The 16,416-nt window shown below is 46.5% G+C and overlaps 1 protein-coding gene across 1 annotated transcript in view; it reads left to right on the top strand.

The window, feature by feature from the left end:
• The first annotated feature begins 893 nt into the window (after positions 1-893).
• nckap1l (NCK associated protein 1 like) overlaps positions 894-16,416 on the top strand; it is a 58,681-nt gene continuing 43,158 nt past the window's right edge. The window contains 7 exon segments of the mRNA XM_052526393.1: positions 894-1,066; positions 1,634-1,744; positions 1,849-1,941; positions 7,178-7,234; positions 7,551-7,693; positions 14,236-14,326; positions 15,484-15,621. Of these exon segments, the coding sequence (XP_052382353.1) occupies positions 971-1,066; positions 1,634-1,744; positions 1,849-1,941; positions 7,178-7,234; positions 7,551-7,693; positions 14,236-14,326; positions 15,484-15,621 (729 nt within the window). The 5' untranslated portion in view covers positions 894-970.

Here is a 16,416-nt window from a genome sequence, read left to right as displayed (position 1 = left end):
TTATCTGATATTGGCAGGAAGCTTAAATTCTTGCTAATCTAACTGCACTGTCAAATTTACGGTAGCTAATACAGTTAAATAATGGCATGCTATTGTTTCAGGAGAGTTAATAGCTATGAACTTAAAGTTAAAAATCAATTAGGCACATTTGGGCGGTCTTAATACAATCTTTTTTTCCGAGAAATTCAATGGTTCATTGGATCAGCGCCTGGTCTGGAATAATACATTATGGCCTTTCTCTTGGAAATGCTGACGGTAGAAGATGAATAAAACCATTTTTTTCCTTTCCTTCAGTTTTTTTTTCCTTTTGTTTTTTCTTTAACCAGATCTAATGTGTTATATATTCTCCTACATTCCTTTCACATTTCCAGAAACTTCCAAGTGTTTCCTTTTCAAATGACATCCAGAATATGCGTATCCTTGCTTCAATGCCAGAGCTACAGGCAGTTACATTTGGGTATGTCATTTTTGGCAGATCCTTCGGACATTTACATCATTTAGCAGATGCTCTTATCCAGAGCAACTTTCAGTAGTGTATACATTTTCATGGGAATCGAACCCAGAACCCTGACGTTGAACGCGCCATGCTCTACCACCTGAGCCAAATAGGTGATTTGTTGAGATAATGCCTATGTACTTGTTATGCATGTGCAATAAAGTGCTTATAGTATCCTTCAAATAGAGGACCATATCCTCTCTCCTGATTGGACCATTACAGTAAACGACTACCAACTCTGTTTGACATGTGAAAATACACACAAGTGTAACGGTTGGCTTAACTGTCACACTGACAGGAAATCCACAACTCCAGTTCTGTTATTTAGTATAGCTCCACCAATCACGTGACAGCAGGGTGACAGGGTGTGGCTGGGTGCACTTGTCTTTGAGTCTGGCTGTCACAGACTGTTTCCTGATCTGAAGGAGAGGAGACAGACCAGGGCTGTAACAGTAGGGGGGGGAGAGGAGCATCATGGCCATGGCTTACCAACAGAAGCTAGCTGAGAAGCTCACCATCCTCAACGACAGAGGGACAGGGGTGCTGCTGCGTATGAACTACATTAAGAAGGTGAGAGAGGAGGAGGGAGATCTGTTAAGGAGAATGGCGACACTTGAAAAACAAAAAACGGAACTCGAAGGAAAGACACAGGTTTTTCTCCTGATACATTCACAGCTTTCTGCCCTGTTTGTGATGGAGAACCGTGTGGATGGAAACACTGGGATGAGACATCCAGATCCATCATTAACATTCTAGAATGTTCTAAATCTCTCAATTATAGTTAGCTTGGTGGCTGCTGCGGAAAGAATATACATTTTCTGAGTGTCAGCTTGCCTTGAAGAGGAAGTTCACACAGGAAACCAGACTGATCTGCATCCACTCAGACTCCTGCTACGACACACTCACAAAGCCTCAGCACAGATCTGCTAACTACGTTTGTCAAAATATTGGTCTCACTTTTAAACAAAAACACAACCGAACTTTTCAGGCCCCATAAATAACTTATTAGGCCCATAATCCATGTCAGGAGGCAAAAAAAATAAATAAAATAGATTATACTAAATTCAATAGTTCATTTCCTGAATTGAGTGGATGAAAATGTAATTGACCCTTAACCCCTAGCCGGTTCTGTTCCAGACGTGCTTGGATCCCAAGCTTCGGCCACAATACCTGACAGACAAGACCATGGAAGCATCTGTCAAATACATCAATAAGAAGTTCCCCAACATCGACTTCAGGGGAAATAGTGTAAGTAGCAGCCCTCAATCCACCCCTTCATTCTGAATCAAATAAAACACCCTAACGACCATCTGTAAAACGTGTCTAATGTGATATGTCATGAATGAAAGCAGCAGTATCTGGTAGGCATCCAGAAACACAAGTCTGAGGTGATGGCGGCCATTTCCAGCTACTATGACTCCTTCATAGACGTTATGGAGTTCAGGGTGAGTCTTTCCAGATCACAGTTTCCCAATCTCTCCTCCAGGCCCCCCAGCCAGGTCCACTTATTTCATGTATTGCAGGTCAACTAATCATCAAGCCCTTCGTTAGTTGAATCAGGCACTCTAGTTCTGGAATGTGTGGAATTGGCTCAGGAAACACTGTTCCATACAACATTTGATATTCAAAGCACAAAACTACAGTTATCCGAACAGAATTAACATATAAAGTGACTATAATTTTTTTTCTCTCCTCCGAATGAAGTAATATATATATTTTAAGGGAAGTCAAATCGAGATGTGTTGTTGTACAAAGGGAAGTGTGTCCTGTGCCTTTATTCATTATGTGTGATGACAGTCACAGTAGTGGACTGTAGGGGGGGGTTCATGACTGTGATGATAATACACATAAAACTATACACATCAGTATATCATCCAATTCCAGAATAGAACATGTTCAAATATATTCAAAATGCTGATACAAGAAATAACACACTCAGATGTTTGCCTCAATTTCTTTGGATGGGCTGTGGCATTTCTAAAAGGAGTCTGTATTATTTATAATGGTCCCATGAGGATAGTCATGAATTGCAGGTGTTTATTCCATGGAGCTGTCTGTACTGTTACAGAGCAACACGAACACATCAACCCACTGCGTTACGTGACGTCTGTACTGTTACAGAGCAACACGAACACATCAACCCACTGCGTTACGTGACGTCTGTACTGTTACAGAGCAACACGAACACATCAACCCACTGCGTTATGTGACGTCTGTACTGTTACAGAGCAACACGAACACATCAACCCACTGCGTTACGTGACGCCTGTACTGTTACAGAGCAACGCGAACACATCAACCCACTGCGTTATGTGACGTCTGTACTGTTACAGAGCAACAGGAACACATCAACCCACTGCGTTACGTGACGTCTGTACTGTTACAGAGCAACACGAACACATCAACCCACTGCGTTATGTGACGTCTGTACTGTTACAGAGCAACGCGAACACATCAACCCACTGCGTTATGTGACGTCTGTACTGTTACAGAGCAACGCGAACACATCAACCCACTGCGTTATGTGACGTCTGTACTGTTACAGAGCAACGCGAACACATCAACCCACTGCGTTATGTGACGTCTGTACTGTTACAGAGCAACGCGAACACATCAACCCACTGCGTTATGTGACGTCTGTACTGTTACAGAGCAACGCGAACACATCAACCCACTGCGTTATGTGACGTCTGTACTGTTACAGAGCAACGCGAACACATCAACCCACTGCGTTACGTGACGTCTGTACTGTTACAGAGCAACGCGAACACATCAACCCACTGCGTTATGTGACGTCTGTACTGTTACAGAGCAACGCGAACACATCAACCCACTGCGTTATGTGACGTCTGTACTGTTACAGAGCAACACGAACACATCAACCCACTGCGTTATGTGACGTCTGTACTGTTACAGAGCAACACGAACACATCAACCCACTGCGTTACGTGACGTCTGTACTGTTACAGAGCAACACGAACACATCAACCCACTGCGTTATGTGACGTCTGTACTGTTACAGAGCAACACGAACACATCAACCCACTGCGTTATGTGACGTCTGTACTGTTACAGAGCAACACGAACACATCAACCCACTGCGTTATGTGACGTCTGTACTGTTACAGAGCAACGCGAACACATCAACCCACTGCGTTATGTGACGTCTGTACTGTTACAGAGCAACGCGAACACATCAACCCACTGCGTTACGTGACGTCTGTACTGTTACAGAGCAACGCGAACACATCAACCCACTGCGTTATGTGACGTCTGTACTGTTACAGAGCAACACGAACACATCAACCCACTGCGTTATGTGACGTCTGTACTGTTACAGAGCAACACGAACACATCAACCCACTGCGTTACGTGACGTCTGTACTGTTACAGAGCAACGCGAACACATCAACCCACTGCGTTATGTGACGTCTGTACTGTTACAGAGCAACGCGAACACATCAACCCACTGCGTTACGTGACGTCTGTACTGTTACAGAGCAACGCGAACACATCAACCCACTGCGTTACGTGACGTCTGTACTGTTACAGAGCAACGCGAACACATCAACCCACTGCGTTACGTGACGTCTGTACTGTTACAGAGCAACGCGAACACATCAACCCACTGCGTTACGTGACGTCTGTACTGTTACAGAGCAACGCGAACACATCAACCCACTGCGTTACGTGACGTCTGTACTGTTACAGAGCAACACGAACACATCAACCCCCACTGCGTTACGTGACGTCTGTACTGTTACAGAGCAACGCGAACACATCAACCCACTGCGTTATGTGACGTCTGTACTGTTACAGAGCAACGCGAACACATCAACCCACTGCGTTATGTGACGTCTGTACTGTTACAGAGCAACACGAACACATCAACCCACTGCGTTATGTGACGTCTGTACTGTTACAGAGCAACACGAACACATCAACCCACTGCGTTACGTGACGTCTGTACTGTTACAGAGCAACACGAACACATCAACCCACTGCGTTATGTGACGTCTGTACTGTTACAGAGCAACACGAACACATCAACCCACTGCGTTATGTGACGTCTGTACTGTTACAGAGCAACACGAACACATCAACCCACTGCGTTATGTGACGTCTGTACTGTTACAGAGCAACACGAACACATCAACCCACTGCGTTATGTGACGTCTGTACTGTTACAGAGCAACACGAACACATCAACCCACTGCGTTATGTGACGTCTGTACTGTTACAGAGCAACACGAACACATCAACCCACTGCGTTATGTGACGTCTGTACTGTTACAGAGCAACACGAACACATCAACCCACTGCGTTATGTGACGTCTGTACTGTTACAGAGCAACACGAACACATCAACCCACTGCGTTATGTGACGTCTGTACTGTTACAGAGCAACACGAACACATCAACCCACTGCGTTATGTGACGTCTGTACTGTTACAGAGCAACGCGAACACATCAACCCACTGCGTTATGTGACGTCTGTACTGTTACAGAGCAACGCGAACACATCAACCCACTGCGTTATGTGACGTCTGTACTGTTACAGAGCAACAGGAACACATCAACCCACTGCGTTATGTGACGTCTGTACTGTTACAGAGCAACAGGAACACATCAACCCACTGCGTTATGTGACGTCTGTACTGTTACAGAGCAACACGAACACATCAACCCACTGCGTTATGTGACGTCTGTACTGTTACAGAGCAACAGGAACACATCAACCCACTGCGTTATGTGACGTCTGTACCGTTACAGAGCAACGCGAACACATCAACCCACTGCGTTACGTGACGTCTGTACCGTTACAGAGCAACGCGAACACATCAACCCACTGCGTTACGTGACGTCTGTACCGTTACAGAGCAACGCGAACACATCAACCCACTGCGTTACGTGACGTCTGTACTGTTACAGAGCAACGCGAACACATCAACCCACTGCGTTACGTGACGTCTGTACTGTTACAGAGCAACACGAACACATCAACCCACTGCGTTACGTGACGTCTGTACTGTTACAGAGCAACGCGAACACATCAAACCACTGCGTTACGTGACGTCTGTACTGTTACAGAGCAACGCGAACACATCAACCCACTGCGTTACGTGACGTCTGTACTGTTACAGAGCAACGCGAACACATCAACCCACTGCGTTACGTGACGTCTGTACTGTTACAGAGCAACACGAACACATCAACCCACTGCGTTACGTGACGTCTGTACTGTTACAGAGAAACACCAACACATCAACCCACTGCGTTATGTGACGTCTGTACTGTTACAGAGCAACACGAACACATCAACCCACTGCGTTATGTGACGTCTGTACTGTTACAGAGCAACACGAACACATCAAGCCACTGCGTTACGTGACGTCTGTACTGTTACAGAGCAACACGAACACATCAAGCCACTGCGTTACGTGACGTCTGTACTGTTACAGGGCAACACGAACACATCAACCCACTGCGTTATGTGACGTCTGTACTGTTACAGAGCAACAGGAACACATCAACCCACTGCGTTATGTGACGTCTGTACTGTTACAGAGCAACAGGAACACATCAACCCACTGCGTTATGTGACGTCTGTACTGTTACAGAGCAACACGAACACATCAACCCACTGCGTTATGTGACGTCTGTACTGTTACAGAGCAACACGAACACATCAACCCACTGCGTTATGTGACGTCTGTACTGTTACAGAGCAACGCGAACACATCAACCCACTGCGTTATGTGACGTCTGTACTGTTACAGAGCAACGCGAACACATCAACCCACTGCGTTATGTGACGTCTGTACTGTTACAGAGCAACGAACACATCAACCCACTGCGTTACGTGACGTCTGTACTGTTACAGAGCAACGCGAACACATCAACCCACTGCGTTACGTGACGTCTGTACTGTTACAGAGCAACGCGAACACATCAACCCACTGCGTTACGTGACGTCTGTACTGTTACAGAGCAACGCGAACACATCAACACATCAACCCACTGCGTTATGTGACGTCTGTACTGTTACAGAGCAACGCGAACACATCAACCCACTGCGTTACGTGACGTCTGTACTGTTACAGAGCAACGCGAACACATCAACCCACTGCGTTACGTGACGTGTGTACTGTTACAGAGCAACGCGAACACATCAACCCACTGCGTTATGTGACGTGTGTACTGTTACAGAGCAACGCGAACACATCAACCCACTGCGTTATGTGACGTCTGTACTGTTACAGAGCAACGCGAACACATCAACCCACTGCGTTACGTGACGTCTGTACTGTTACAGAGCAACGCGAACACATCAACCCACTGCGTTACGTGATGTCTGTACTGTTACAGAGCAACGCGAACACATCAACCCACTGCGTTATGTGACGTCTGTACTGTTACAGAGCAACACGAACACATCAACCCACTGCGTTACGTGACGTCTGTACTGTTACACAGCAACACGAACACATCAACCCACTGCGTTATGTGACGTCTGTACTGTTACACAGCAACACAAACACATCAACCCACTGCGTTATGTGACGTCTGTACTGTTACACAGCAACACGAACACATCAACCCACTGCGTTATGTGACGTCTTACCTGGCTGTACCGAGCCTGTGTTCTGACCACAGATTAACTTTTTTTTTTTTTTTCAGGATCATGTTTATGAACTGCTGAATACAATTGATGCCTGCCAGTGCTTCTTCAACATTGTGAGTACAGCATCCCACACTAGTAGATAGGATAGGGTATCTACTTTGCCCCCTAGGGCCACTGTAAGTATCACAACATACAGTTCATTTATATGTTATCGTGTTAACCTACTTGTTTAACCTGAATCATTAATTTAAAAACATGTCATGTATTTATTAATGTAATCATGCATTCATTTATTCGTACATGCATTCATTTGATTATACATTCATTTATTCATGTATGCATTCATTTAATTATGCATTCGTTTATTTATTCATGCATTCATTTATTCATTAATTTATTCGTACATTAATTTATTCATTCATTCATCAGGCGGTGAACTTTGATTTCACCAAGAACTACCTGGAGCTGATCATCACATATATATCTGTCATCGTCATGCTTTCACGCGTCGAAGACAAGAAGGTCCTGGTGGGCATGTACAACTGTGCTCACGAGATGTCCAATGGCAGCAGGTGGGGCCAGTTATACGTCTATCAACCTTTCGAATACAGTTTTAATTTAAGGAAGTGATTCGGGAATTCAAATTGAAATGGAAACAATCCTCATTGAAAATGACTGAGGTCGTGTTCAATACGTCTTTCATTGACATTTCATCTGAACAGACACAACAAATTAATTCATTTTCACGTGTAAAATACCTAACCGGATCACATTACTCACACTGCACACTCATTTCACTCTTAAATTAAATTTACGACAGAAATTAGCTGACGCAGGCTTTTCCCACTCGTCCAATGAAAGATGGCATTTAAATGTCCTTTTATGATAGAAAACCTGATGTTTTCATCATTCATCAAAGGATGGTATTAGCTGCAGTACGGCTGGGCAACATCCAGTCACAACAACTTAAATCCTCTGTAGCTATCAATATAGCCAAGCATCGCAAAGATGATTACCCATAATTAATAGCTTTTTAATTGCCAATAACAACACATCCTTCCATTCATTTCCCAGAGTGCATAACAGTACAATTACATTTTCAGTCCTCCCATTTCACACCATATTTATTTATATAGCTAAAATGGAAAAGAAGACGTTTATCTTGATCAAAGGCACAGAGGAGGAGGGAAATACTGTACAGACAGGAAACAAAGAGTCATTTTCCTCCAGTCACTTCATAATAATCTCTAAAATAGAAGATAGAGAGCCACTGGAGTTTAGAAGGGGAATCCCCGAACTGACAAGGTAAAACATCTGTCGTTCTGCCCCTGAACAAGGCAGTTAACCCACCGTTCCCCTGAGCAAGGCAGTTAACCCACTGTTCCCCTGAGCAAGGCAGTTAACCCACTGTTCCCCTGAGCAAGGCAGTTAACCCACCGTTCCCCTGAACAAGGCAGTTAACCCACCGTTCCCCTGAACAAGGCAGTTAACCCACCGTTCCCCTGAACAAGGCAGTTAACCCACCGTTCCCCTGAACAAGGCAGTTAACCCACTGTTCCCCTGAACAAGGCAGTTAACCCACCGTTCCCCTGAACAAGGCAGTTAACCCACTGTTCCCCTGAACAAGGCAGTTAACCCACCGTTCCCCTGAACAAGGCAGTTAACCCACCGTTCCCCTGAACAAGGCAGTTAACCCACCGTTCCCCTGAACAAGGCAGTTAACCCACCGTTCCCTGAACAAGGCAGTTAACCCACCGTTCCCCTGAACAAGGCAGTTAAGCAAGGCAGTTAACCCACCGTTCCCCTGAACAAGGCAGTTAACCCACCGTTCCCCTGAGCAAGGCAGTTAACCCACCGTTCCCCTGAACAAGGCAGTTAACCCACCGTTCCCTGAACAAGGCAGTTAACCCACCGTTCCCCTGAACAAGGCAGTTAACCCACCGTTCCCCTGAACAAGGCAGTTAACCCACCGTTCCCCTGAACAAGGCAGTTAACCCACCGTTCCCCTGAACAAGGCAGTTAACCCACTGTTCCCTGAACAAGGCAGTTAACCCACCGTTCCCCTGAGCAAGGCAGTTAACCCACAAGGCGTTAACCCACCCCTGAACAAGGCAGTTAACCCACCGTTCCCCTGAGCAAGGCAGTTAACCCACCGTTCCCCTGAACAAGGCAGTTAACCCACCGTTCCCCTGAACAAGGCAGTTAACCCACCGTTCCCCTGAACAAGGCAGTTAACCCACCGTTCCCCTGAACAAGGCAGTTAACCCACCGTTCCCCTGAACAAGGCAGTTAACCCACTGTTCCTAGGCTGTCATTGAAAATAAGAATTTGTTCTTAACTGACTTTCCTAGTTAAATAAAGGTTAAATAAATTTTAAAAAATACAGCTCCCAACAGTGAAAATGAATGACACTTGAAAGGATGGTGAATCTGATTTTTTTTTTTTTGTGGCCGAGAAAGAAGATAGTCAGTTATGGAGGGGCCCCACATGATATTGATGTTGGCATGAGTTGGTCCTGTACATGACAGGGGCACCACATGATATTGATGTTGGCATGAGTTGGTCCTGTACATGACAGGGGCACCACATGATATTGATGTTGGCATGAGTTGGTCCTGTTACATGACAGGGGCACCTGAACATGATATTGATGTTGGCATGAGTTGGTCCTGTACATGACAGGGGCCCCACTGTTCCCATGATATTGATGTTGGCATGAGTTGGTCCTGTTACATGACAGGGGCACCCACATGATATTGATGTTGGCATGAGTTGGTCCTGTTACATGACAGGGGCCCCACATGATATTGATGTTGGCATGAGTTGGTCCTGTACATGACAGGGGCACCACATGATATTGATGTTGGCATGAGTTGGTCCTGTACATGACAGGGGCCCCACATGATATTGATGTTGGCATGAGTTGGTCCTGTACATGACAGGGGCCCCACATGATATTGATGTTGGCATGAGTTGGTCCTGTACATGACAGGGGCCCCACATGATATTGATGTTGGCATGAGTTGGTCCTGTACATGACAGGGGCCCCACATGATATTGATGTTGGCATGAGTTGGTCCTGTACATGACAGGGGCACCACATGATATTGATGTTGGCATGAGTTGGTCCTGTACATGACAGGGGCCCCACATGATATTGATGTTGGCATGAGTTGGTCCTGTACATGACAGGGGCACCACATGATATTGATGTTGGCATGAGTTGGTCCTTTACATGACAGGGGCCCCACATGATATTGATGTTGGCATGAGTTGGTCCTTTACATGACAGGGGCCCCACATGATATTGATGTTGGCATGAGTTGGTCCTGTACATGACAGGGGCCCCACATGATATTGATGTTGGCATGAGTTGGTCCTGTACATGACAGGGGCCCCACATGATATTGATGTTGGCATGAGTTGGTCCTGTACATGACAGGGGCACCACATGATATTGATGTTGGCATGAGTTGGTCCTGTACATGACAGGGGCCCCACATGATATTGATGTTGGCATGAGTTGGTCCTGTACATGACAGGGGCACCACATGATATTGATGTTGGCATGAGTTGGTCCTGTACATGACAGGGGCCCACATGATATTGATGTTGGCATGAGTTGGTCCTGTACATGACAGGGGCACCACATGATATTGATGTTGGCATGAGTTGGTCCTGTACATGACAGGGGCACCACATGATATTGATGTTGGCATGAGTTGGTCCTGTACATGACAGGGGCCCCACATGATATTGATGTTGGCATGAGTTGGTCCTGTACATGACAGGGGCACCACATGATATTGATGTTGGCATGAGTTGGTCCTGTACATGACAGGGGCCCCACATGATATTGATGTTGGCATGAGTTGGTCCTGTACATGACAGGGGCCCCACATGATATTGATGTTGGCATGAGTTGGTCCTGTACATGACAGGGGCACCACATGATATTGATGTTGGCATGAGTTGGTCCTGTACATGACAGGGGCACCACATGATATTGATGTTGGCATGAGTTGGTCCTGTACATGACAGGGGCACCACATGATATTGATGTTGGCATGAGTTGGTCCTGTACATGACAGGGGCACCACATGATATTGATGTTGGCATGAGTTGGTCCTGTACATGACAGGGGCACCACATGATATTGATGTTGGCATGAGTTGGTCCTGTACATGACAGGGGCCCCACATGATATTGATGTTGGCATGAGTTGGTCCTGTACATGACAGGGGCACCACATGATATTGATGTTGGCATGAGTTGGTCCTTTACATGACAGGGGCCCCACATGATATTGATGTTGGCATGAGTTGGTCCTGTACATGACAGGGGCACCACATGATATTGATGTTGGCATGAGTTGGTCCTGTACATGACAGGGGCACCACATGATATTGATGTTGGCATGAGTTGGTCCTGTACATGACAGGGGCCCCACATGATATTGATGTTGGCATGAGTTGGTCCTGTACATGACAGGGGCCCCACATGATATTGATGTTGGCATGAGTTGGTCCTGTACATGACAGGGGCACCACATGATATTGATGTTGGCATGAGTTGGTCCTGTACATGACAGGGGCCCCACATGATATTGATGTTGGCATGAGTTGGTCCTGTACATGACAGGGGCCCCACATGATATTGATGTTGGCATGAGTTGGTCCTGTACATGACAGGGGCACCACATGATATTGATGTTGGCATGAGTTGGTCCTGTACATGACAGGGGCCCCACATGATATTGATGTTGGCATGAGTTGGTCCTTTACATGACAGGGGCCCCACATGATATTGATGTTGGCATGAGTTGGTCCTTACATGACAGGGGCCCCACATGATATTGATGTTGGCATGAGTTGGTCCTGTACATGACAGGGGCACCACATGATATTGATGTTGGCATGAGTTGGTCCTGTACATGACAGGGGCACCACATGATATTGATGTTGGCATGAGTTGGTCCTGTACATGACAGGGGCACCACATGATATTGATGTTGGCATGAGTTGGTCCTTTACATGACAGGGGCACCACATGATATTGATGTTGGCATGAGTTGGTCCTTTACATGACAGGGGCCCCACATGATATTGATGTTGGCATGAGTTGGTCCTGTACATGACAGGGGCACCACATGATATTGATGTTGGCATGAGTTGGTCCTGTACATGACAGGGGCCCCACATGATATTGATGTTGGCATGAGTTGGTCCTGTACATGACAGGGGCCCCACATGATATTGATGTTGGCATGAGTTGGTCCTTTACATGACAGGGGCACAACATGATATTGATGTTGGCATGAGTTGGTCCTTTACATGACAGGGGCCCACATGATATTGATGTTGGCATGAGTTGGTCCTTACATGACAGGGGCACCACATGATATTGATGTTGGCATGAGTTGGTCCTGTACATGACAGGGGCACCACATGATATTGATGTTGGCATGAGTTGGTCCTGTACATGACAGGGGCACCACATGATATTGATGTTGGCATGAGTTGGTCCTTTACATGACAGGGGCACCACATGATATTGATGTTGGCATGAGTTGGTCCTGTACATGACAGGGGCACCACATGATATTGATGTTGGCATGAGTTGGTCCTGTACATGACAGGGGCACCACATGATATTGATGTTGGCATGAGTTGGTCCTGTACATGACAGGGGCACCACATGATATTGATGTTGGCATGAGTTGGTCCTGTACATGGCAGGGGCCCCACATGATATTGATGTTGGCATGAGTTGGTCCTTTACATGACAGGGGCACCACATGATATTGATGTTGGCATGAGTTGGTCCTTTACATGACAGGGGCCCCACATGATATTGATGTTGGCATGAGTTGGTCCTGTACATGACAGGGGCCCCACATGATATTGATGTTGGCATGAGTTGGTCCTGTACATGACAGGGGCACCACATGATATTGATGTTGGCATGAGTTGGTCCTGTACATGACAGGGGCACCACATGATATTGATGTTGGCATGAGTTGGTCCTGTACATGACAGGGGCACCACATGATATTGATGTTGGCATGAGTTGGTCCTTTACATGACAGGGGCACCACATGATATTGATGTTGGCATGAGTTGGTCCTTTACATGACAGGGTCACCACATGATATTGATGTTGGCATGAGTTGGTCCTGTACATGACAGGGGCACCACATGATATTGATGTTGGCATGAGTTGGTCCTTTACATGACAGGGGCACCACATGATATTGATGTTGGCATGAGTTGGTCCTTTACATGACAGGGGCACCACATGATATTGATGTTGGCATGAGTTGGTCCTGTACATGACAGGGGCACCACATGATATTGATGTTGGCATGAGTTGGTCCTGTACATGACAGGGGCACCACATGATATTGATGTTGGCATGAGTTGGTCCTTTACATGACAGGGGCCCCACATGATATGGATGTTGGCATGAGTTGGTCCTGTACATGACAGGGGCACCACATGATATTGATGTTGGCATGAGTTGGTCCTGTACATGACAGGGGCACCACATGATATTGATGTTGGCATGAGTTGGTCCTGTACATGACAGGGGCACCACATGATATTGATGTTGGCATGAGTTGGTCCTGTACATGACAGGGCACCACATGATATTGATGTTGGCATGAGTTGGTCCTGTACATGACAGGGGCACCACATGATATTGATGTTGGCATGAGTTGGTCCTTTACATGACAGGGGCACCACATTATATTGATGTTGGCATGAGTTGGTCCTTTACATGACAGGGTCACCACATGATATTGATGTTGGCATGAGTTGGTCCTGTACATGACAGGGGCACCACATGATATTGATGTTGGCATGAGTTGGTCCTTTACATGACAGGGGCCCCACATGATATTGATGTTGGCATGAGTTGGTCCTGTACATGGCAGGGGCCCCACATGATATTGATGTTGGCATGAGTTGGTCCTTTACATGACAGGGGCACCACATGATATTGATGTTGGCATGAGTTGGTCCTGTACATGACAGTGGATGTGTATACATGTATGAATGTGTGGTTGATTTGACGAAGTCATGATTGATTGTTTGATTGATTGATCCTCCAGTGACCCTGCGTACCCGCGCCTGGCTCAGATGTTTATGGAGTATGAACAGCCCATTAAGAAATTGACTGAGGAATTCGGCCCTCACACTAAGGTAATTGTCAATTGCATATTAACATATTCAATTCACATATTCACAAAGATGCCAGAGATTCCGAGTTGGATGACCGTAAAAATAAAAAAAAATCCCAGTCGGATCTCGTTTAAAAAGAATGTACTTTTAGATGTTGTCTTGAACGCACTGAAATCGGAAGTCATAGATTTCTGAGTTCTCAGTTGTTCTGAACTCAGCATTAGTCTTAGCGCAGGGAGGGAGAAAACGGCAGAGGATCCGCCTCTCACCGTCCCCGCTCTCTCCTTCATTTCCTCTGGTGAGACTGACCAGAGAGAGGGGGGACACGGTCTTCCACCTGATGGGGAAACTCAAGTCGCACCGAATCTGCCTCAGGCACAATTCATGTTGTTCCTTTGACCAGAGAAAGTAAATACTCCTCGATATTAAAATAGACATGATGAGCTGCCAGTAATATTTAAACACGCGGGGCTGACGATACACTTGGCTACTCATTCATTACAGCTGCAGTGGGACTGGAAGTAGAGAGAAGTACGTTTTATGTTTAGTAATAATGTTGAATAAAGACAGTGTTGACAGTGCTGAATTATTATTATTATTATTATTATTATTTTTTACAATAACGCTTTGCTGTATCATTTGACAGTCTCTCTGTGGTCAGGGGTTTTAAAACGTTATAAAATCTTACGTAGGCTAGTATCAAACACCGCTGTGGCCGGGTTCGTGGAAGTTCTGTAAGCACGGTGATTTCAGCTATCCGATTGGCCAGCGCAGTAGGCAAACTCGATTTAGCCACAGATCTCCTTGTTCACCAGGTAGGCGGAGTTTTGTCTTCTCAGACGAATTGAAATGGTTCACAATGGCAACACTGTGTTTACCGGATGCACAGGGCTTCTGAATAAAGCGCATTTACAACACAAGCCTTTATAACACAGCCTTTACTGTTGGCTTGAAGATCAACCGGGTGGTGACCACTGCACTAGGGTATATTCACGATTGTATATTTTCTAGGGTAATGTTACCTGTATATTGAACACGACTGTAAATGTTAGAGTGGGTCATTATTCCTGAAAACCAATGGTGATCATGATTTTGACTGCTATTCGGCTTTATAACTCTATCACGGAGCTCTCCCTCTCTCGCTCCCACCCTCTCCCTCCTTCCCCCTCTCTTCCCAGGGTGTGACGGAGGCCCTCCTGTCCCTACAGATGTTGTACCCCAGGAGGAACCTTCCCGCAGAACAGTGGCGCAGCGCTCAGCTCCTCAGTCTCCTCAGGGCACCTGCCTCCATGCTGGACCCTGCCTGCTGCGACACCGTGAGACTGCCCTCTCTCCCCCTCTTCTTCTCTTCTCTCTTCCCATCTTCTCTCCTCTCCCCCTCTCCTCTCTCTCCCTCTTTTTCTCGCCTCTCTCCCCCTCTCCCCTCTCCTCTCTCTCCCTGTTTTTCTCTTCTCTCTCCCTCTTTCTCTTCTCTCCCTCCCTGTTTTTCTCTTCTCTCTCCCTCTTTTTCTCTTCTCTCTCCCTCTTTTTCTCTTCTCTCTCTCCCTCTTTTTCTCTTCTCTCTTCTCCTCTCCTTTCTCCCCTCTCCTCTCTCTACTCATCTCCTCCTCTCCTCATCTCCTCTCTCTCCTCACCTCTCCTCTCCTCTCCTCATCTCCTCTCCTCATCTCATCTCCTCTCCTCTCTCTCCCCCTCTTCTCCCCTCTCTCTCCCCCTCTTCTCGCCTCTCTCTCCCCCTCTTCTCGCCTCTCTCTCCCCTCTTCTCTCCTCTCTCTCCCCCTCTTCTCTCCTCTCTCTTCCCCCTCTTCTCTCCTCTCTCTTCCCCCTCTTCTCTCCTCTCCTCTCTCCCCCTCTTCTCTCGTCTCTCCTCTTCTCTCTTCTCTCGTCTCCTCTCTCCCCATCTTCTCTCGTCTCCTCTCTCCCCCTCTTCTCGCATCTCTCCTCTTCTCTCCCCCTCTTCTCTTCTCTCCTCTCCCCCTCTTCTCTTCTCTCCTCTCCTCTCCCTCTTCTTCTCTCCTCTCCTCTCCTCTCTCTCCCTCTTTTTCACTTCTCTCTCCCTCTTTTTCTCTTCTCTCTCCCTCTTTTTCTCTTCTCCTCTCTCTCCCCCTCTT

This window comes from Oncorhynchus keta, chromosome 10, assembly GCF_023373465.1.
Source record: "Oncorhynchus keta strain PuntledgeMale-10-30-2019 chromosome 10, Oket_V2, whole genome shotgun sequence".
Taxonomy (NCBI): domain Eukaryota; kingdom Metazoa; phylum Chordata; class Actinopteri; order Salmoniformes; family Salmonidae; genus Oncorhynchus; species Oncorhynchus keta.
This window is presented reverse-complemented; position numbering and strand designations above follow the sequence as displayed.